The sequence below is a fragment of the Camelus bactrianus genome, chromosome 7 (assembly GCF_048773025.1).
Source record: "Camelus bactrianus isolate YW-2024 breed Bactrian camel chromosome 7, ASM4877302v1, whole genome shotgun sequence".
Lineage (NCBI taxonomy): Eukaryota > Metazoa > Chordata > Mammalia > Artiodactyla > Camelidae > Camelus > Camelus bactrianus.
This window is the reverse complement of record NC_133545.1, coordinates 163,681-186,888: the sequence shown is the minus strand read 5'-3', so window position 1 is coordinate 186,888 and position 23,208 is coordinate 163,681. Positions and strand designations below refer to the sequence as shown.

Here is a 23,208-nt window from a genome sequence, read left to right as displayed (position 1 = left end):
TTGGAAGTTAAGCTATGAATTTCTATAGCCTATGAGTTAAACAAGATAATCAAAAGAAGAGTTTAGAAAAATTAGAACTAAATGATAATGGAAAACACATCTTTAACTTGAAAGATGGAACTAAAGCAGATCTGAGAGGAAAATTTGTAGATATAAATAAATGCATTTTAAACCAAGGAATGCTGAACATCTAACTTAAGAAGCTAGAAAATGAACAAATCAAAACCAGAGAATGCAGAAAGAAGGAAATAATAAAGATAAAAATGCAAGTCAGTAATAAATAAAAAGCATACAAGAGAGAAAATTAAAGGTAAAAATCTGTTCTTGGAAAACACAACTGATAAAGCTTTGCACAGGAAGATACATCAAGGTACAAAGAAGGAAAATACAGCTGGCTCACACCAGGAATGGAAAGGAGACAGCAGTATAGCTCTTACACACGTTAACAGTGTAGTGAGAGAATACAGAAACGTAGATGAAGCAAACAGATTCCTTCTCATGACTAACGTAAGAAGAAACAGAGAATCTGAATCATCATGTGTCTGTTTTTAAGAATTTGAACCTAAAATAAAATTAAAACTTTCCCACAAGACAACTCTCAGCCCAGATGGCTTCTACAAACGTTACGGAAGAAATAACACCTTATCTAACCCAGACTAGTCCAAAGAATAGAAAAGAGGGGCACCTTCCTATTCACCTGTGGACCAGCACAGCTGTCAAATCAAAGCCCAATGTTATGAGAAAGGAAAATTATAGATCAAATTCATGAATGTAGATGCAAAAATCCTCAACAAGATGTTAGTAAATTAAACCTAGCCATGTAATAAAAGGGTGATATATCACAACCAAGTAGGGTTAATTTTAGGGATAAAAGCTACATTTAATATTAGAAAATCTATCTATGCAGTTTTTCACATTAAATGAACAAATGATAAAAAACCACCTGCTCATCTCAATATATGCAGAAAAATCAGTATGAAATTCAGCACCTATTCATGATGAAAACTCAGAAAACTGGGAATTGAAAGGAATGTTCTTAACCTGGTACAGGGTATCTTCAGAATGTCTGCTGCAAATGTCATGCTTATAGTGAAATATTGGGAGCCTTCACTGTGAGCTCAGAAGTAAGAAAATGTGGTCTCTTAGCATCACTTCTGTTTAACACTGTACTTTACAAAAACAGGAGTTTCATATAGAAGAATCCACATGAAGTTACAGGATAATTATTACATTTGTAAATAAATTTAGCAAGGTTGCTGAGGCAAGATTAGTATGCAGAAATCAATTCCTTTTTTAGAAAGTTATATATACACAAATATATACAACAGCATAAACGAATACTTCATATGACTATTAGGAGATGTCCAATTCGATAACTCAGAAAACCACAGAACACTACTGAAAGAAATTAAGGAAACTCAAACAAATGAAAAGGTCTACTATAATCACTGGTCGGATGACCAAAGCTGTAAAGACCTCCAGTCTATCCAAGCTCATCTATAGGTTCAGCGGAATCCGAAGTGAAATCCTAGCAGGATTTTTTTTAATGGCTACTGACAAGCTGATTTTTAAAAATTCACATGTAAGTGCAAATGAGCAAGCTCTTCCTAGTGTGAAAGGAGAATTGACAGACTTACACTGGGACTCAGGACTTTTCACAAAGGCACAGCCATGGCAGCAATGTAAAAATGGCTCAGTGACAAGAGCCATTTTTTGTGACCTCGATACACGGTCACAAAGGCACCATCGCGACGCACGGGCACAGGGTGGCCTTCCCAGCAAATGGTCCTGGAGAAACTAAACACACATACTGAAAAAGCAAGTGAACCTTAACTCCTGCCTCACACTGTACACAGAAATACATCATCAGTGGATCCTAAAGCTCAACATGAGAATTTAGGATAGCAAAATTTCTAGATGATGACTAAGAACATGCTAGAGATTTTTAAACAGGCTCAGGAAGCCCTGACCATACAATGCAAGTGGTCAACAGACTTCACTAAAATAAAGAACTTTCACTGATCAGAAGACTCACTAGGAGAGTGTAAAGTTGAACCACAGTGCTGGAGATAAAAGCTGTGACACCCGTGTCTGACAAAAGGTTCCACTACAGGTTTCCACTCCTAACAATTAACGTAAGAAAAAAGAGACAGCTAAATAGAAAAATGAGCAAACACTTGAAATAGTACTGCAAAAAAAGTTTCCAAACATACCCTCACCATCCACCAAGGAAATGCCAATTAAAACACAACTCTATGTTATGATGGACCCAACTGGATGGCTAAATTTTAAAAAGTTGGCAATAACAGATGGTGGCAGGGAGGTGACGTGAAAGGAATCTCCACACTGCCGGTGCACATGTGATGCGTCTGGGAAGATTACACCTCTGCAGAGCCTCGGACCAGCACGCACAATGTAAATATAAGATAAATGTGAGTGTAAACATAAGTGTGCACACATACACACACCCCCACAGCTAAATGCGCAAGACACAGTGCATGAGGACGCTCACAGCAGCATTACTTGTCTGAAGTCAGCCACGTATCTGTGGACAACTGAAAGAATAAATACGTTTCATTATCTTCAGACAGCAATGAAGAGTACAGGATGGCCACATGCAACAACATGGGTGAATCTCCCTGCAAAAGGCTCACTGAAGGGATCTGGAGGCTGGGGCTTCCACTTTGTATGATTCAAAGACAACGTTTTCAAAATGAGACCAAAGTAACGTGTGGTGTCAGGAATCTGAATAATGGCACCTTCTGGGAAGCGGGTGGTTACAGACACAGCATCCTGAGCATGGCTGCGGTGCCGACAGTGCCCTGCACCTGGCCTGGGTGCTGAGCTCACTGAAGACCAGCATCACACTGCAGGTGGAAGACCTACCCACTTCCCCTAGTGTGTACTTCACGAATAAAAGTTTATTTTTATGTATTTAACACGGCTGCAGAGCCTTAGCAAATGAAGACATTAAGTATAATGCACAGCTCCTCAGGTCTCGGAGCAGTTCTGCAGCTGTGTGACCCAGGTCTAAGGCTTTCGGACCCCTGCTCCCGGCGGTGCAGCCGCTGCCCCTGCTGCATGCGTCTCGTGTTGGGGGCTCTCACCCCTCCAGATCACTTTTCCTTTCTTTTCTCCTCCCCTCCCTCCTCCCCACGTCTTTCCCCTGAGAGGAGTTTGGGATTTACTGCTGTCACCCGGGTCTGCAAGCCACCCAAGCAAGTCTTGCTGCCCAGGCTCTTAGTGATGGCCTTCGCAGACGCTGCTCACTTGAAGTTCCATCTCGGAGCGCGGCTCTGCTAAAGGACGGTGGATGTACCTGACAGTGAGTTCCCCGGTGAGCCAGGCGGGAATCGGCCCCAGTGCGGGCTGCGAGTGGGCCCTCGAAGGTGAACGGGGTGCAGGTGGTCATGAATCGGGGCTGCGCCCTCACCAGCTCAGCAGCCTGGGGCGCGCGGCACCTCTTGGGCCTCCTTTCTCTAACTGGCAGAGCTGGGACGTTAGAGCACTGACCTGGTGGAGGCACTGTAAGGACTAAACTAATACAGCACACAGCGCAGTGAGGACTGGTGCTGTCATGTCCATGCCTGGACCACAGGACGTGCTCAAGGATGTCAGCCACAATGACCGCCCGCGACTTCCGCACAGAACTCGGCCCTGTGTTTGTCACCCAAGTCTGCATGCACTTTGTAAATGGGAAGAAATGAGCTGCTCCATTTCTCTGTCCTTAAAGTAAGAGCATGTCTGCTTAATGCTTTCTTAGCTCATGGACTATTATGGAGAATAAATGTTCAATGACTGCAAAGAATTCTGTTTCCTGGGTGTAATTACTGGGACAATGGAGCATATTATTTTCATAAAATGGATTTTAGAATCAACTCACTCTCACAGCTGTCCAGGGAGGTGACATCGGGTGAGCAGGTCTGGCCGATGTAGGCAGGAAGGTGCCCGAAATGAAGGCAGAGCTGAGAACTGCACACCAGCCTGGGCCCTGGGCACTTTTTCTAGTGATTGTTACATATTGAACCAGCAGAAGAATGACAGCCAAAGCAGACACGTTCTTTTTTTAACCAAGAAGTGTCACCTGCAGGTGACTAATGACATCCAGGTATAAAAGATTGTGTTGGATACACATAAAACCATTTGAGATTCTCTTAATGCATCATGTCCACATTTGCAATAATTCCAAAATGCTATCAGGCTGGCTAGTTAAATATGTCGCACAGTACAAATCTGAGGGAAGCTGCTGAGGTCAAGTATATGGATTGCTCAAGATTAGAGCTCTTTAAAAACAAACAAATTTTTCTAATTCAAGTTACCCTATGCCAGCTTACCTCCCTAAATGTTTCCTTTCATTTTTGTATTTCACAATTTCAGTATTTAAAAATGTACAGCAAAATACAGAACATAGCAGAACAAATATTAGTATTGTATCAGCCTTTTTTAAAAGAACTAAAACATGATGGGTCTTCCTCACATTTTTCAAAGTGCAGTTCTGGATTAAAGGCATTGCCTTGAGATTCGGCCAAGATGGTGGAGTAGATGGACCTTGAGCTCACCTCCTCTCATGAGCTCACCAAAATCACAAAAACAAACACTGATTAAAAAAAGACTGGAACCTACCCAGAAAAGATCTTCTATGACTAAAGACATAAAGAAGGAACCACAGCGAGACAAGTAGGAGGGGTGCACTTGAGATGTATCAAATCCCATACCCTCGGGTGGTGACCCACAAACTGGAGAAAAATTATATTGCAGAGGCCCTCCCACAGGAGTGAGAGATCTGAACCCCATGTCAGGCTCCCCAGCCTCCAGGTCTGGCACTGGGAGGAGGAACCCCTAGAGCATTTGGCTTTGAAGTCCAGTAGGTCTTGGTGGCAGGAGCCACAGGATTGGGGGAAACAGAAATTTCATTCTTAAAGGGCACACACAGTATCTCATGTGTACCGGGACCAAGGGCAAAAGCAGTAACTTCATAGGAACCTGGGCCAGACCTGCCAGTCTTGGAGGGTCTCCTGAGAGTGGCTGTGGCTCACCCTGGGGTCATAAAAGCTGGTGGTGGACATACTGGGGAGTGTTCATATGTATGCACTCTCTTGGAGGCTGACATCTTGGGTCTTGGGTCACCAAGACCTGGCCCTACCTAAGAGCCTGTAGGCTCCAGTGCTGGGACACCTCAGACCAAACAACACACTGGGTGGGAACACAGTCTCACCCATCAGCAAACTTCCTGAGCCCACAGTCACCTCTAGACACGCCCCTCGACACAGCCCTGCCCATCAGAGGCTCAGTCTTACCCACCTGTGGGCAGGCACTGGCCCCTCCCACTAGGAAGCCTGCATGAGCCTCTAGACCAGCCTACCCACCAGGTGGCAGACACCAGAAGCAAGAAAACTATGATCCTGTATCTTGCAGAACTGAGTCTGCAAACACAAATCCAAAACAATTTACAAAATGGCAATAAGAACATATGTACCAATAATTACCTTAAATGTAAATGGATTAAATGTTCCAACCAATAGACAGTGGACAGATTCTTAGAAAGGTGCAATCTCCCAAGACTGAACCAGGAAGAAACAGAAAATATGAACAGACCAATTACCAGCACTGAAATTGAATCAGTAATTTAAAAACTCCCAACAAACAGAAGTCCAGGACTAGATGGCTTCACAGGTGACTTCTACCAAACATATAGAGAAGAGTTAACAACTACCTTTCTGAAACTATTCCAAAAAAGTGCAGAGGAAGGGACACTTCTAAACTCATTCTATGAGTCCACCATTACCCTGATACCAAATCTTTGTGAAAAAGATATCACAAAAAAAAAAAGAAAGAAAATTACAAGCCAATATCACTGATGAACATAGATGCAAAAATCCTCAACAAAATACTAGCAAACTAACTCCAACAATACATTAGAAGGCTCATACACCGCGATCAAGTGAGATTTATCCCAGGGATGCAAAGATTTTTCAATATCCACAAATTAATGTGATACACCACTTTAACAAATTGAATAAAAACCATATGATCATCTCAATAGATGCAGAAAGAGCTTTTGATAAAATTCAACATCCATTTATGATAAAAGCTCTCAGAAAGTGGGCATAGAGGGAACATACCTCAACATAATAAAAGCCATATATGCCAAACCTACAGCTAATATCATACTCAGTGGTGAAAAACTGAGAGCATTTCCTCCAAGATCAGGAACAAGACAAAAATGTCCATTCTCATCACTTTTATTCAACACAGTTTTGGAAGTTCTAGCCACAGCAATTAGAGAAGAAAAAGAAATAAAAGGAATCCAAATTGGAAAAGAAGAAGTAAAACTGTCACTATTTGCAAATGACATGATACTATACGTAGGAAATCCTAAAGATCCTACGAAAAATTGTTGGAATTAATAAATGAAGTCAGTAAAGTTGCAGGATACAAAATTAATACATAGAAATCTGCTGCATTTCTATACACTAACAACAAACTATCAGAAAAAGAAATTAAGGAAATAATCTCATTTACCATTACATCAAAAAGAATAAAATACCTAGGAATAAACCTATCTAAGGAGGCAAAAGACTTGTATTCTGAAAACTGTAAGACACCGATGAAAGAAACTGAAGACAACACAAACAGATGGAAAGATATACTATGCTCTTGGATTGGAAGGATCAATATTGTTAAAATGACCATTCTGCCCAAAGCAACCTACAGATTCAATGCAGTCCCTATCAAATTACCAGTGGCATCTTTCACAGAACTGAAACAAAAAAATGTTAAAATTTTTATGGAAACACAAAAGACCTGGAATAGCCAAAACAATCTTGAGAAAGAACAGAGCTGGAGGAATCACACTTGCTGACTTAAGACTATCCTACAAAACTACAGTAATCAAAACAGCATGGCACTAGCACAAAAGCTGACACATAGATCAGTGGAACAGGATAGAGAGCCCAGAAGTAAACCCACACACTTATGGTCAATTAATCTATGACAAAGGAGGCAAGAATATACAATGGAGACAAGACAGACTCTTCAACAAATGATGCTGGGAAAACTGGACAGCTACAAGTGAAATAATGAAATTAGAACATTCTCTAACACCAGGAACAAAAATAAACTCAAGACGGATTAAATACCTAAATGTAAGACTGGATACTGTAAAACTCCTTGAGGAAAACATAGGCAGAACACTCTTTGACATAAATCACAGCAGTATTTTTTTTGACTCATCTCCTAGAGCAATGGAAATAAAAACAAAAATAAACAAATGGGACCTATTTAGACTTAAAAGCTTTTGTTCAGCAAAGGAAACCATAAACAGAATTAAAAAACCATCTATAGAGTTAGAGAAAATATTTGCAAATGATGTGACTGACAAGGGCTTAATTTCCAGAATATATAAAGAGCCCACACAGCTCAATATTAAAAACAAAAACCCAATCAAAAAGTGGGCAGAAGACCTAAATAGACATTCCTCCAAAAAAGACATACAGACGGCCAGCAGATACATAAAAAGATGCTCAACACTGCTAATTATGCAAATGCAAACCAAATGCAAACCAAAACTACAACAAGGTATCACCTCAAATCAGTTTGAATGGCCTTCATGCAAAAGTCTACAAATAATAAATGCTGGAGAGGGTGTGGAGAAAAGGGAACCCTCCTACACTGCTGGTGGGAATGTAAATTGGTGCAGTCACTATGGAAAGCAGTAAGGAGGCTTCTTAAAAAACTAAAAATAGACTTACCCTATGATCCAGCAATCCCACTCCTGGGCATGTATCCAGAGGAACCTCTAACTTGAAAAGATACATGTACCCCAATGTTCACAGCAGCACTATTTACAATAGCCAAGATATGGAAACAGCCTAAATGTCCACCGACAGATGACTGGGTAAAGAAGCTGTGGTGCATTTATACAATGGAATACTACTCAGCCATAAAAGAGAATGGAATAATGCCATTTGCAGCAACATGGATGGACCAAGAGATGATCATACTAAGTGAAGTCAGTCAGACAGAGAAAGACAAATATCATAGGATACCACTCATATGTGGAACCTAAAATATGACACAAATGAATTTAATTACAAACCAGAAATAGACTCACGGACATAGAAAAAAACCTCTGGTTACCAAACAGGAAGGTGGAGGGCATGGGTAAGTCAGGAGCTCGGGATTTGCAGACACACACTACTGTATACAAAACAGACAAACAACAAGTTCCTACCGTACAGCACAGGGAGCTATACTCAACACCCTATAATAAACCATAATGGAAAAGAATCTGGAAAAGAACAGATATGTATGTGTGTGTATAACTGAACCGCTTTGCTGTACACCTTTGACACAACACTGTAAGTCATCTATACTTCAATTTTAAAAAGGCATTTTTTTTCTTTCTGAGAATTATCAACACCTGGCACAACCGGGATGCGTGAAGCGAGAGCAGCTGAACGTAAGGACGTCCGCTGAGTCTCAGCCACGCTCATCGCCTCCGCTCATTCATTTTTCTTCCAAGTATGGATTTCCTAATGTCCTAAAATCGCTCCTTTTGTTGTAGCACTGGTTTTATCAGAACATTGGCCAACATTTGAACTATATTTTAGCAAAGAGAAATAAGATCTGTGGGGTGTGGAAGGAAGATAGAAATGGAGTCGGCATTGCTAGCCTCTAAACTGAGGTGGAGGCCACGGCAGGAGCGGTGCTGGGCACGTCTCAGTGGACAGAGTCTCAGCTCTGAGCACTTATGTCCAAACAAAGCCGCCAGAAGATCTCTACAGAAACTCAAGATACTTATCAGACTCTGACCCTAAATAACTCGAGAGAGCCTACCCCTTAAGGACAAACGTTTCCTTCTTGCGTCAGAGCCAACCATAATTCCTGCCAGACAACCATGGCAACTGTGATTTCTACCTTTAACGACTATTTCTCTTCCTCGGAATGCTCTCTCCATTTTACCCAAATCTGTGTCTCCCAGATTGCAATTCCTAGGAACCCAAAAAGCTCTCTGTTTCCTACGGATGATTTTATGACAGGTGACCAAAACCCTGTTGAAATAAGCTGGATATTATCCATTTTATTTAATGCTGGTGACGCTTAAGAAACAGATTTAATCCTAAAAACTAAAAGCTCTTCCTAGGGAGAAGTTCCTGCCTCCATTCGCAAGCCCTGACCACCAGCTGTACAATGTCCGTCATTAGTTATCAGAGACCTACCGAAGATTCAGGTGCAGGGAAACCAGATGGCATTAAAGAGTGCCCACCACAAGCCCCGTTGGCTCTGTCAGCTTCCATCCTTCACAGACACACAGAGAGGTTAAGCAATTTGTCCATGTCACACAGCTGCTAAGAGACAGACCCAGGATTTGAACCGGTCCTCATGCTCCTAAACACATCACAGGGTCTCTCAACAGCGCTCCCACACATAAGCCCAGACTTCCGTGCTTCTGAGTGGGAAGGGAAAGGCCAGGCTGCGTCTTTATATTCAAAGTATTTGCATAACACTGTGTTTAGTAAATAATAGTTGAACTGGATTCCTATCCGTGGTCAGTATTGTCTCCTCATAGAAGAAATGCAGGGTACTTTAATAAAAGCGCCAGTGTTAGTTAGCATCACATTTCACTCTGGCATTCTCCAAGACAGCCTGACTGGCACAGAGGAGGGCTTGGAGGCAGTGGTGTCTGCCTCCTCCGATGGCCGAGATGGTGTAAGTGGATGATTTCCCGTCTCATGTTTTTGGCAGAATTGCTCATTTCTGCTACTTACCTGAAGAGGCAAAGAATCATGCTGCTGGTGGTAAGGGAAATCAGAGAGACACTGTAGCCCAGGGTGTAAATGGCCTTTACCAGAATATAAAACGTGATCTGAAAGAGAGGAAAATAAATCTGTAAGTCACAGTGGCAGCATCAGACCCCACCGTGCATTCCCTCAGGGAGGCTGTGGACTGCAGATGCTGGAACGCGGGACAGTGACCTCTCAGAGATCCACTTCCGCCCTGAACCCAAGTGGTCCTCTCCCCTAAACACCTGCTGTTCCCGATAATTCATTGTGAGTGCCCTGGGATGGTTCCACAGCAAACCTGTCTGGAGGGAACCACCGGGGGAAGCTGGGGAGAAGGCAGTGCTGGGCACGTTCAGGGAGGCCTCAGGCACCGCGGGGTGGGCCACGCTCGCGGTCCGGGGTAAGACACAAAAACCACTGAGCTTGTCTGGACGTCAGGGGTGATGCCCGCTGAGGCGGCGCTGGGCACAAGTCCTGCGGTCGTCCCTGAGGCCACCTGCCTACAGAAATGGCCAGTGCAGTTAGAAACAGGTGATGTCTGGGGACAGGACGGTGCTCCTACAAAGAGACACCCACCCTCCACCGTGTGTGTTCTCGTCCCTCGATTAATCTTCGGCGAGATTCAGCCCTTAAATCAGTGCAGACGGCAGAGCTGAGCGTGAGAGAAATGGCCCATCCTGCCTCAGAGGCAACCCGCTCCGAGGCCCCAGTCGGTGTGTGGGGTTTTGTTGTTGCTTTGAGCCCACAGGGGAGGAAGCGGGGGACCAGCTGGGGTTCCAGAATGTTCTGGAAACCTCCGATTACAGGTTCCATCCTGTCCCAGCCTCCTCCCAATGGGGCTTACGGATGGGGTGGGGGCATGTCCACGGGTCATGCTGTGGGGAGTTCGGGTTAAACAGTTGGAAATGGAACACTTCAAATCCACCGAGAGCACAGGAAGCAATACGACGACACGCACCTGCAGACAGGCTCCGGACCCACCACTGCGTCAGACCACGGGGCCCGGGCCCACCTCCCGGGGCTCCAGCACCCCGCGAGAGCCTTCACACCTTCACAAGCGGGTGTGCGTGTGCACGTACGCGTGAGTGCATGTGCTGTGTGTGAGCACGTGCGTGCTGCAGCGCGGACAGGCTTTCTGGTGCGTTTCCTTGCGCACGCGCCTTGGTGACCTCCGCCCTCCATCAGCGGTGCCTCTTGCTGTTTGGTGCTTTCCTGGGTCCCCACACCCACACCCCATTGTATCGGTGGTTGAATCGTCTTCGCTGGGATTTCCCATGTTTACCTTCCTTCTTACATTTTCTTGACGCTCAGCTCTTCCTTCTGGTTTGCCTTCCCCTGAAGCACGGTCTTCAGGCATTTTTAACGAGTCTTCTGGTTGTGGACCCTGTTGGTGTCTGTCTTTCTGAAACGTCTTTCTCCTCCTGTCCTGAGCAAGGCCCAGCGGTGGAAGCTGAGTGAAGCCAGCTCCCCTGCACTCCGAGGGCCTGCGTCTGCTCCCGTCCGTGGGTGGCCTATCTGTCCTTCATCTCTGCCTGTTTCACGATTCTCGGCTATTTGGAATTTTCTAGTTTCACCGCAGGTGCCTGGCAGTGATTTCTGTTTACTCACTGTACTCGGGGTCTCGCTCCTTCTGCTGAGACTGTGATCAGACTGGTGCTTGGCCCCCACCCGACCCTGGGAACCGCTCTATCTCCCGCCCCCTTTCCTGGGCAGCGCTGGGCAGGTTCTCTGTCTGTCTCACCCATTCCAGAACTCTCTTTTCACCTGTATCTGATTTGCTATTTGAGGTACCTACTTGATTTTCACTTTTTTAGGTCTATTTTTCCCCCAGATCAGGCCCTTTTCTTTTTCTCCCTCCCTCCCTCCCTCCCTTCTTACATTTTAAGTGCTCTTATTTGTGCCCTATGCCTGATGAATCCATTCTCTCAGGTTTCAGGGACGTAATTTCACTGTGCCGTCTGCCGTCTGCCGACTGCTTCACAGAGGCTTTCCCTCGTACGGCTGGTGCACCTGGAGCGCGGGCTCGTCTTTGGCGGTGACGGCAGGGATTTGTGAGCCTGGGCAAAGACTCCTTCCAGGAGGACCTGTGACTGCTTCTGCCAGGTGCCCCGATGCTTCACCTGGATGACTAGGCTCAGGGTCTCCTTTCTGGGCAGCGTTACAAGGAAGCCCAGCCTGCAGGAAGGCACATCTGTGCTGACGACTTTTGGGACAGACTTAAAGTCCCTCACGGAAGCAGATGTAGACAGGAAAACGCCCTCGCCACTTTCACAGTCGGGCTCCGTCCCGCACCTGATTCCGGCTGCCCACCTCATCCCTCTGCTTCTTGGGGACCCACTGGATGCTGGAAGCAGCTGCCCCGGTGCCAGGTACCCTGGTCTCAGCTCTATGTTTTGAGATTTCTGTGCTTTCTCGAAATCTTAGCTCTGCATTCAAAAGCATCATCGTTGTTCGTTATTCAGCATTTTTGGTGGATTTGTCGTAGAATTTCTACCCTCAATTTCTCATACAAGATTTTTGTTTCTCATGAACATGGTGGGTGTCATTGGCTAATTTAACTCATTCTGTTCAGCACACTTCCTGAGAACGTAATCAGGCCTGGACACTGCAGGAGCCCGAGGAAGCAGGGTGAGTGACAGCAGGGTCCCACCCCGGGGTCACAGACCTGTTTCAGGACTGATGTCCCAGGAGACAATACACGAGCTAGAAACTGAGACAGGATGAATTTAGTGTCTTTGTTTCTGTGTCTATCAGAAAAAAAGGAACACCCACATTTCACTTTATATTAGTTTGCTTAAAGCTGGGTTAGATTTTACATGTTTTCATCATTTAAGAGCCTAATTTTCTGGCACGCAAGGTGTCTCTTGAGGCCTTGAAGTAGAGCAGAGTCCCACGTGGGCTGGGGGCCTTGAGTCCAGGCAGCATTGGGACAGTCTTATCAGGACCAGAGTGCAAAACAGCCCCAGCAACTTGGAGCAATGGGAACCTCGCCTGGTGAGACCAGCTAATGGCCAGCAGGCACGACACAGGTTCTCCTGGAGGGAAGTCTTTGCCCAGGCTCACACATCCCCGCAGTCAGCTCCGAAGGTGAGCCCACGCAGGGGACGGTGCCCGCAGAGACAAGACCTTTTCTTGCTGCCAGCTTTCAGGAGAACGATGCAAATCACAAGACAACAATCAGGATCTCTGCTGGAGCAGAAAGGACAAACGGCCTTTAGGGTTAGGCAGAGTGGGGTCTAGGAGGGCAGAGGCACACGGCCCTGCGCAGACCCAGGGCTCCTGCACCACTAATGCAGCTTTGACATCAGTGGGGAAGGATGGGCCATTCAGTGTGATTCTGGGAGAACAGATAAATTTCTTGGTGGAAAATCAGTCCTTATTTACCAGAGTTATTGCAAATAAATTCCAAGTGAACCAGAGAGTTCGTGTTAAATTGTTCATAAAATAAGAGGAAACAGTACAGGTGCTATTAGGGTCAGACGCAGACGTGGAAGAGGTAAGGGGGCCTCGGGACAGCCCCAATAATTTCTCACAACGAGTTAGGGCCAGGCCGTGGGCGTGGTGGGTGTGGAGGTCCTGGGTGGACGGGAAGGAAGGCAGTGATGGCGAAGCAGCAGAGGGAACAGGCTGACCACGACCCGGGTAAGCAGGTGCAGTTACAACAGTAAGACAGCTTTTGTTCTCGGTTTATAAATTTGGGGATCATTGAAAAAATAAGAAACTGCCGGTGAGGGTGTTAGCTGGATGGGTTGCGTGTGTTCCTGGTGAAAATATACACCGGCCTTTTTTTTGGCAAAGCCGTTTGAGGGTGTAATCAGAACATTAAAAATATTTTCATATTTCATATCCTTTGACCAGGAATTGACCTTTGTGCATAGGTTTGTTTATTAATCAAAATAACAAGATGTTAAAAACAACCTAAGTTGTGAACGATTGAATAAATTCGACGTATTCATAAAATAGAACATTAGGTTGCCGTTAAGAATCTTATTTTCAAAGGATGTTGACTGAATTAAGAAAATGTTCATAATACATAATATTTTATAAAACAGAACAAGCACATTGGTGGTGTTGAGATAAACATGTAGGCGCCAGAGGAGACAGGGTCCCGCGCACGCGTCAGCTGTCACTCTTTCCTCCACTTCCCTCTGGGAAGGTCTCCCTCCCCTGTTCACACTAGGGCACTTGAAATCAGAGGGGCAGAATCGGGAGACGGTGACGCAGCAGAGGTGAGAACACTGGCCACTTAGGGGCTGGTAACAGGGCCTTGCAGGCCTCCCGTAAAATTACAGTCTGGTTCCTAAGGGAGAAAACATCTGTTTTTTTTACGATCTGTGACGTCTGTAATCTGCACCTCAAACAGCGTGAGTGTGAAGCTGACAAAACAGACCTAAAGGTGCAAACACTGAGGGAAATGCAGTGGATTCCAGCCCTCTCCTCTCCCCTTCAAGCTGCTTTGAAATCAGAATGCACTGCACCCCTTCAGGGTGAGGGAATTATTTAAATGTCCCACTTCAATAACTTTTTGATACACACAAGATTTATTCCGAATGTCTGGCTGAACTTAACACTCATCCTGACCCAAGCGGGATAAGAGGGCGAGCTCAGCCCCAAACTCACAGCTGCGACTTTATGACTTCACGGGAGTCCTGCGACCGGACGTCTGCGAGGACTTGCTTTCCTCAGGCCAACAAGAGGTGATCCAAGAACGCGCCGGATGCACTGTGATTCGTCGCTCTTCACTCTGTGAGCACTTGGGGCACCCGCTGTGCCTGAGGTCCCTGAAAAGTCAGCTCAGAGAACACACTGCTTGGCTGGTGCTTCATTCCCGTGGGTTCTGGACTCAGACGACTGCATCTGGCTGCACCAGCCACATGCCCCGCGGTCCTGCTGGCCTCCACTTACCCGCGTGGCCTTTGCAGACCTTTCGGATGTTCAGGACTCTCCCCGACCCTGGCCTGTTTGCTCACACGTGTGGAGCCCGGGGTGGTGGTGTGGGGTAAGATGACAGAGGAATCGCCTGTGGATTGCAGATTTTGCTCTTTTCTGCAGTCAAGCAAGTCTTTCACTAACATCGAACAGAAAATCTCTAATTATACGCCTGGATTATACTGGGCTCAAGTTCGTATAATTGGGTACAGATTCCACGTCTTTTCCCCTCACACTGACCGGGGCCCTGACAACTGTCTGGGCCTTCCCTGAGGCTTCTCGGACGGGTGTCTGATCGGAGGACACTCATTAAAGCAGCAGGTGAGTGTGAGGTGGTCACGGAGAGCAGGTTTTGCAGGAATAATTCACATGCCATCACTGTCTCGGGGCTCCCTACACCCCTCAGATTCTGATTCTCATGCATCTTCAGATATTCCTCAGACCAATGAGGGGTCAGGCTGGCACAGCCGCAGTTCTGCTCCATGAAGACGTCCATTGCTGGCCAGAGTGAGGGGTCCGGCTGCCCGCCAGCAATATGGTCGATGCTCCTGTTCCCCTGAATTAGTAAAGCCCCATTGTCTCAGAACCAGGGTGAAAACCTAAAAGCCCAGTCAGGCAGCTAATTTGGCCACAGCGTTCGATCCAACGGCTGGACGACTTTGTCTTCCCCAGTGAGTGGCTGAAGCGCGTTCCCACTCTGGCACACGGGGTACAACCGCGGCCGTGAGCTCTGGAGGGAGGAGCAGTCCTGGAACGAGGCGGCCTTGCCCGACACAGAACCAGAGCCGGGAGCCGGGGCTGCGTTCCTCGCTGGCGACACGGCTGAGCCAGGGCCCTGCGCAGCCTGTGGGAGCAGGAGGCCGTCCCAAGCCAGGAGGTCCCAGGAGGAGAGGCCTCAGCGCCCGGCGCCAGTGGCCTGTGGTTTCATTTCTTATCCTGAAGAAACATTCGCTTTTATATTTAACGTTGCATTATTCTCCTACAGACAGTCCTCAAGCTGCTTAGGCTTCAGGCCCACGGAGTGGTTCCTGGGCTTCCCGGCTGCTCAGAGGCCAGGAGGGGAGATGCCGGTGGGCGTGGAAGCCGTGAAGGGAACTGACCCTGGGGGTCTCCTCACACAGGGCGGTGTCAGCACTGATGGGCCCCAGAGCCCCCGGCAGGTCCATTCCAGGCCTCAGCTCGAGCCCCCGGGCCCCACACGTGGCGGGACCCCACAGCCCTGCGGTTGCGTCAGGGGAGACGGTCTCGAACAGACTTGGCGTTACGACCACCAGCGTGAGCCTCTGACTCACTTGTAAAAGACCTCAGCACCTGTCGTCCCCGACGCGAGACCAGGACTGCGTACCGTCCAGAAGTGCCGGCCTTGCTCAAGGCCTCTGAGCCCTGGTGGCATGTGCTGGGCAGTGGTGGGGACAGGACCCTGCGATCCGAGTCCCTCCTGAGTTGGGCAGGCAAACCCCACACCAGCCTTGGGTGGGGGCCCTGCCTGGGAGGAGACGCGGCCCCCCCCCCCGCTGTCACCACAGGTGGCCGCCTACTCCGCGGGTGTGTGGGACCCAGGGATGTTTCTGTGATCAGGCGCGCCTGGGAGCTGCACACTGAGAGCCCTGCGGGCCTGGTCAGTGTTTCCAAACAGGGAGTCATAACCAGGAGACCAAGGCCCCGGCTTTGCCGGGCCAGGCCTGGCTTGCGTCTGCTGTCCCGGGCTGACTATTAATAGCTCCCCCTTCTCTCCCGAGAGCCCGTGCTGGACTGATACTTCATGCCGTCACCCTATTTATAGCCCAGCAGTGGGTTATGCAATCGATTTTGTGGGTACCAACCAATGTCTGAAAGGGTAGCACAGGACGTGCGGCTTTGCGAAGTGTTTGCTGGGCCACGGTGTGAAATGCATTTCTAACTGTGGATTTCAATCAGGAAAGCTGAAAGCCAGCCCAGAGATTCCTGACTCAGGAGCCTTCCTGAGGAGAGCCTCACCCCACCCGCCACCCCACCCACCAGGTCACGTGGAAACACGGGTGTCTTCTCTTCTGAATCGATGGTTTCTCCCAGAACCCTGCTAGCCACGATTAACCTTCACACCTGGGGCCGCGGGGATGCAAACGGAACCACCTCTGACACCCAGCGTTGGTCGAAGTCGGGTCCCACTTGAATCAGAAGGCACAGCTCCCGTCTCCGGGGTGTGTAAGGGCTTGTTTGGTACCCACGACCAGCACACCCCACCAAGAAATGAGCGTGTAAGTGCCGACTGGAGTCTCTAACTCGGAATGCAGACCCGGGGCTGAGGCACAAGCAGGGGTGGGAGGAAGGAGCAGGCGGAAGGGCAGGAGCCCTTGGTGGGTGACACGGAGCAGTGACGCGCGGGTGGCTCGGGGGGACCTGCCCGGTGCTGGGGCCTGGGGATGTTGCTGGTGGGGCAGGGACGCCTGGGCTCCATGCGGAGGTGACATTCATAATAGGCCCCCGCCCTCCCCGCGCAGCCCCACAGCCCCCACTCTGCCAGGTCTTCAGGCTCCTCTGAGAAGGCGCTGAGAGGGCCCCGCACCCTCCAGGTCCTGGGAGGTGGTGGCGGCCGGGGCCGAGCAGTGGTGCTTCGCACGGCAGGACACGCCGAGGTTTGGCCAGACTGAGGGCTCCCCTCGGGGCAGGATGGGGCAGGATTTCTGGAGCCTTAGGCCAGCAGGCCTCACCGGAGTACACTGGACAGCCTCCGTCTCAGGTGTGAGGAGGTGCCTGTCCTCACCTGAACATGGAAGGCTGAGGCTTCTTTGTTTTAAAACAAATATTTTAGAGACCACCGGAGACAACTGCCTGTTTTCATGGGAATGTGGCCCACGGTGCGCACAGGCCATCGAAGCCCCTCCCAAGGCTCACACACCACCTCAGGACGCGGGAGAAAGTGCACAGCCACACGCTGTGACAGTGGGATGAGCTGAGCTGTCCTTCCTGAGAGTCATTAGCAAAGTGACTTTCAAGATCCACCCGTTCTGCTTAGGAGGCTGTAATGAGGATCACGAGACCGTGATGGGTGTTTTGCAGTATGTGACATGGAAGTTAACCCCTCCACTTCTCCCAGCAGCCTGTGAAGGAGCAGACGGGGTGTTACTGCCTCCGCGTTGCCTGCACACAGATGAGGGACCTGGTCCTGGGGGCGAGAGGCCAGTTTAAGAACACACGGCCTCCACGGCGCAGAGCTGAGGCTCCATCCAACCCCACAGAGTCTGTTCAGTTTTCTCCTTTAAGAGGCATCGGTTGGTTCTGCATGTTAGGAGCTTGGGAGTCACCACTCCATCCTAACAATGAGTAACGCTCTGAACAGACTGACACCAACCCTTCTTTCCAGATCTGCGAGAGAAAGGAGGACACAGGACAGACAGGGAGGCGGCTGCAGGAGCTGGGGCTCCCAGAGCAGAGGCGCGAGACTGTCTGCTCAGCTGCAGGAATCAAGACAGTGTGGTGCAGCCGAGAGGTGGACAAATACATCAGTGAAAGGAATAGCGTGTCCAGAAACAGCCACATAAACACAGTCACTGACCTTTGACACAAAGCAAAGGCAGTACAACGGGGCAAAGACAGACTTCAGCAAATGTCGCTGGAACAACTGGACGTCCACATGCAAAGAATGAATCCAGACACAGGCCTTACGCTTTCACAAAAGCAACCCAGAGCGGGCCATAGACCGAAACGTAAATGCGCACCGGTGGAACTCCCAGGAGACGGCACGGAGAGAACCTAGGTGGCCTTGGGTGTGGCGACGCGTCCTAAACACAACACGAAAGCACTGACCGTGAAAGAAGTAACTGATAAGCTGGACTCAGCAACATTTGAAAGTTCTGCTCTGTGGAAGACAGCATCAGAGAACGAGAGGACGAGCCACAGACGGGAGAAAATACTTGCAAAAGGTACATCTGACAAAGGAGTGTTATTCAGACCATAGAGAGCACTCTTAAAACTCGACAGTAAGAAACCCAACAACCCAGTTACAAACGGGCCAAAGACCTTAATGGACACCTCACTGAAGAACAGGTCCGGATGGCAACCGAGCGCATGAAAAGGTGCTCCAACCCCAAAGCGCGGACCGCGGCGTCACGAGGCTGGGCCAGGGCGGCCACGGGTGGCGTGCACCGCACACGGAGGGCGGGCTGCGGGGGCCTCCCTCGACCGCATAGCGGCAGCTAATACCAGGGCTACACTCGGGGGCTTGTCGGGGGGTGATGGGAAAGGCCACGTCCGGAGTCGTGCGTGCTCGTGGTGATGCTCAGTACGTGACTGTGTTACTTGGTCTGGTCTAAACTGTTTTAATGATGAAACAGATTTGAATGGTTATTAGTCCAGTGACCCAGGTCTCCCTTGTTCAGGTAAAGAAATACTTCTCCAGCTTCCTTGTACATGTTCTGCCTCACAGAGGATCTTGCACGCTCACTCAGGGTGGTCCCTGCCTCCCCGTGGGGCCCGCACAGCACTGGTGGAGGGTGCTGGACGGTGGCTCCTTCTCAGCCTGTGTGGGTGACGGGCGCCCCAGGAAGCCCTGAGCTTCCACCAAGTTCTCCTCCAACCTTCAATGCAGCCTTTGGCGATGGCCAAGGAAGTTGGGACCACCTCCAGGTCAGAGGCCCTGGACAGCACTGCCCAGCACTGCCCCAGGCGGGAGTGACCAGGCACCGGTCACAGCAAGTCTGGGTTGGCCCGGGGGACATCGCAGGTCACAGCTGTCCTGAGGAAGGGGCAAGGACGGCAGAGAGGGCGTCTCGCGTGTCTGAAGCCTCACGAAGGAGGGGGCGTCGCGATTGTCACTGTGACTGCCCCCACTTGGAACAGGGCTGATGTCCTGTGGACACGGGCTGCCTTCAGCTGGCAGCGGGCATCCAGAGTCTCTGGAGCGCGGCCCGGCCGCGGTGTCCAGAGGAGGGTGGGGGCTGTCGGCAGGGTCGCCGGGACTCCGTGAGAGGCTTGCGAAGGGCACCTGAGTCTCAGTCACACGGGGAGCGGGCCTGTGCTGGTGTGGAAGGGCTAGAGGAAAAGCGGATTTTCTTTCAAAATCCAGGTGTGACACCTCTGAGGGAAGGCCGCAGCTGTAGATGCTTGGGAGCGTCTTCTCCCACCGAGGCCTATTTCGAGCAGCGTTTATGGTAAGAAAAAGCAACAGGCCAAGGGATGGGAGCCTCTGCTTTGCTCCCGAATGTCCTCAGCTTTGCGTGAGTGCAGGCAGACTCCCCAGCCCGACTGACCGGAGAGCATCACACGCCCTGTGGGGCCGCCCGGGGATCAAGGCCAGTTCAGACACGACGACGCAAGAGACAGAGAAAGACAGAGGGGTGTTCCTGGTGGGAGGAGGCTGGGGTCACTGCCCTGCGACACATGGGCTTGTCCTGGTGAAGACGCTGTGAGGATGGCATTGGGAGGTGGACGGCAGTCCAGACAGCAGCACTGAGGTCGCAGGGAGAGCGCCTTCTTTTAGGAAACACACTCTCACAGCCACCAGCTGAAGAGGCGCATGTGTGTGAGCCCGTGGTCCCACATCCACGCCCGCCACGGCCCGCTCCCGGAGATGCGCAGAAGTCACCAGACACACCGGGTGAGCCGGGCTCCCTGCACGGTTCCTCCAGTTCCAGGAAACGCGCGACGGACGGGGGAGGGTGACCGTCCAGTGTCCTCGCTGCCTGACAGAGTCTAGGGTGAGGAGGCAAATGTCACCGTGAAATGACTTGTCAAACAGCATAAATTTGAATTTTGGGGGGACTTAAGTTTTGATTCTATTTGAATACAAAAGTAATATATGACTACCTTTGAGAAAATAGAAAACACAGCAAAGCCGTTCAAAGGACCTTGCTGTGTGAGGCCCTGTTTCTGCCCTTTACCAGCAGATTTGCTGGCTCACGGCCTCCCAACACCCACGTCCAGACCCTTGAATTTCCCCGAACCGCACCGACCACGTGACTGTGTGCCGACTGGACAATCAGCAGGTGAACCTTCCCAGAACTCTGTCTTCCTTTTTCTGAGTCATTAACAGAGATCACAAGGACCCAGTAAAACAAATAGTGCTAATTTACAAACTTTCTTCAGTTATTTCTTAGGACCACAAACTTTTAGTCACATGGAGAAGCTAACAGGATTGATTACCCAGTGAACGTCTTGGTGGCCCCCAACCTACCCCAGAGGCAGTACCTTCCCTCCTCTCCCCACTTCAAGGGCCTGGCGGGGACAGCCAGTGTCCCCAGCTTTGCAGACTCACCGCTGCCTGAGCCCAAATGTCTGTGTCCCCAGGAAGGGGTGTCACCTACAAGCCCAAATGGAAAGGGGGGCATCGGGGAGACGCCCTCCACCCCAAGCACTGTCTGGGCTGAGCCCTTTGCTGGGGATGCAGCCTGCAGCCCTGAGTCCTGCCTGACGCCCCGGCCCTGTGGACACACCTGGTCCCGGGTCATCCTACAGAAACGGAGGTGTCACTCAGCAGTTCAGGGCCCTGGTGTCCGGCGGGGTGGGCTCACGGCTCGGCCTCCCTCCTCTACCACAAGGCTGCGGACGCCCCCTGGGTCTCCTGCGCTGACGACAGGCTTTTTCTTTATATTTCCCTTGACTCACTGCCTTGTCTCTCAGTCGGACATTACCCTCCCGGGGGCCCCTGGGCTCTTTCTTCTTCACTATTTGACCCTAATCTCCGTGCCTCCATCTCCCTTCTTGCAGGGGGGTCTCCTAGCCCCGGGCACCCGCCCTGGGACTCACATGCTTCCACAGATTCCCTCTTAACCTCCCCTCCTGCACCGACTTCTCCTTTGCCCTTGGGAAGACGCCTTCCTTTACTGGGCAAGTATTAAGCGTCACGTCTACAGGTTCAGTTAAAACCAGCATGAAAATAGCTAATAACTATGTCTGTCATGAGTCTCCTGAATCACGTTTTGCTGGTGGGTAGCGGTTGCGTGTGGGCTCAGGCCCCGCTCCGTGGACAGTGGGGTGAGTCCTCCCGTGTTGCTGAGCCCACAGGTCTTGCTGCCTGACCCAACGTCACCCCATTGCTGGATGAGCCACCCATGCAGCCAGCATGGCCCTCACGTGCCCTGCGAACCACCATGGGAGGCTTCCTCCTGCCACTCACTGCTAAATGAGGCAGACACTGCCCTCGGCGCTGGTTTGGAGGCAGAAATGAGTGTGGAGTGCGTGCACCCAGCCCCTGGGTCAGCTCACCCTCAGGTCCGCCTGCCTCTGTGGGACTCCAGTCCCGGCTGTGCCTCCCGCAGGTGACTCTCCTTTCACACAGGACCGTGGGGCCCTGCAGGACCTGGAAGGACCAAGGGGGAGGCCAAGGGTGCCTGATACGGAAGGACGCTGCACGCCAGGGATGGGGACCCTTGGGAGGGGACGTTAGCAGTCAGTGGGAAAGTAACTGCCGTGGTCTGAAAGCTGAGAGGAGACCGCACACATATTTTTAGGAATATGGCATAACATGGAAGAAATGTGTCCACTTGAAGCGTGGGAAGGCTGAAATGCCAAGCAGTTCTCTTGGCTAAATTTAGCAGAAGTGCTCTTTGTGCAAGGGCTATGTTAGCATATACCTAATGCGGGAGACATGGTGTGCGCTGCCTCGCGTGTCTGCCCAGCACAGCACACCAGCGTGTCGCTGGGCTGCTGTCTTCTGTGGGCAGCCGGGCAGCGGGCCAGGGCAGAGTCATACGTGTGTCTGTGTCACAGCGGGCAGCCAAGAGGGGCACAGCCATGGGGTCCTTCTGGAGTCACCTGGGAGACGGGAACCCACCCCCCACCAGGCCCACATTCCATATTTCGCCAGCTCCCAGCATCCCTGGGCAGTAGGAGGGACACCGAGGCTGGCCCCAGGGAGTGCTCTGACCAGGAGCCTCTGGGCAGCCTTTGATGGAGGAAGAAAGTCAGGAGACCAGGGTCCACCTGACGTGCTGCGGCAGGAGCCACCCGGGCAGAAAGTCCAGGGTCTGGGGCACGATGGGTTGGGGGCCTAGGGGCAGGTGACCAGGGAGATGACCCCAAGTGGAATGACCAGCACTGGCCGTCCCATCTGAGGCTGAGACCATGATGCCAGGATAACCTCCGTAGTACAGGAGACCCACAACTTCTGGTAGGGAAACCCACGCACGCCCGTGATTCAGGGGGGCAGCTGAGAGTGTCTCTGGCTGGCCCGATTTCCCCGTGGTGCCCAGCAGGCTGGGACATGGGAGAAGAGGAAGAGGAGCTGCTGGTGAGATGCCTGTGGGCGGGGCGGCAGGGTGGCAGGGTTGAGGGGGAGGGTGTCCTTAAATCCTCCTAATGGGATTAAACCCTTTAACTGGTGGTTAAAAGACAAAAGGCCTAAGGTGAAGGTGCACACGCCTGAGGCTGGTTTTGCTGGGACAGGGACAGACTAGGAAGGCCATGGGGTGAGGGCTGCACTGTAGTCCAGACCGAGCAACCCCACAACTCCGCGGGACCCCTGGAGTCCTCACACCCTTTCTCCTTCTCGGGACTCCGCCTCCGGACTGTTTTATCT

At 50.3% G+C, this 23,208-nt stretch overlaps 1 protein-coding gene across 1 annotated transcript in view; it reads right to left on the bottom strand.

The window, feature by feature from the left end:
- Positions 1 to 23,208, bottom strand: part of VIPR2 (vasoactive intestinal peptide receptor 2) — a 64,059-nt gene that overhangs the window by 16,117 nt on the left and 24,734 nt on the right. The window contains exon 5 of the mRNA XM_074366623.1: positions 9,771 to 9,868. Coding sequence (XP_074222724.1) covers positions 9,771 to 9,868 — 98 coding nt within the window. The remainder of the gene's footprint in view (positions 1 to 9,770; positions 9,869 to 23,208) is intronic.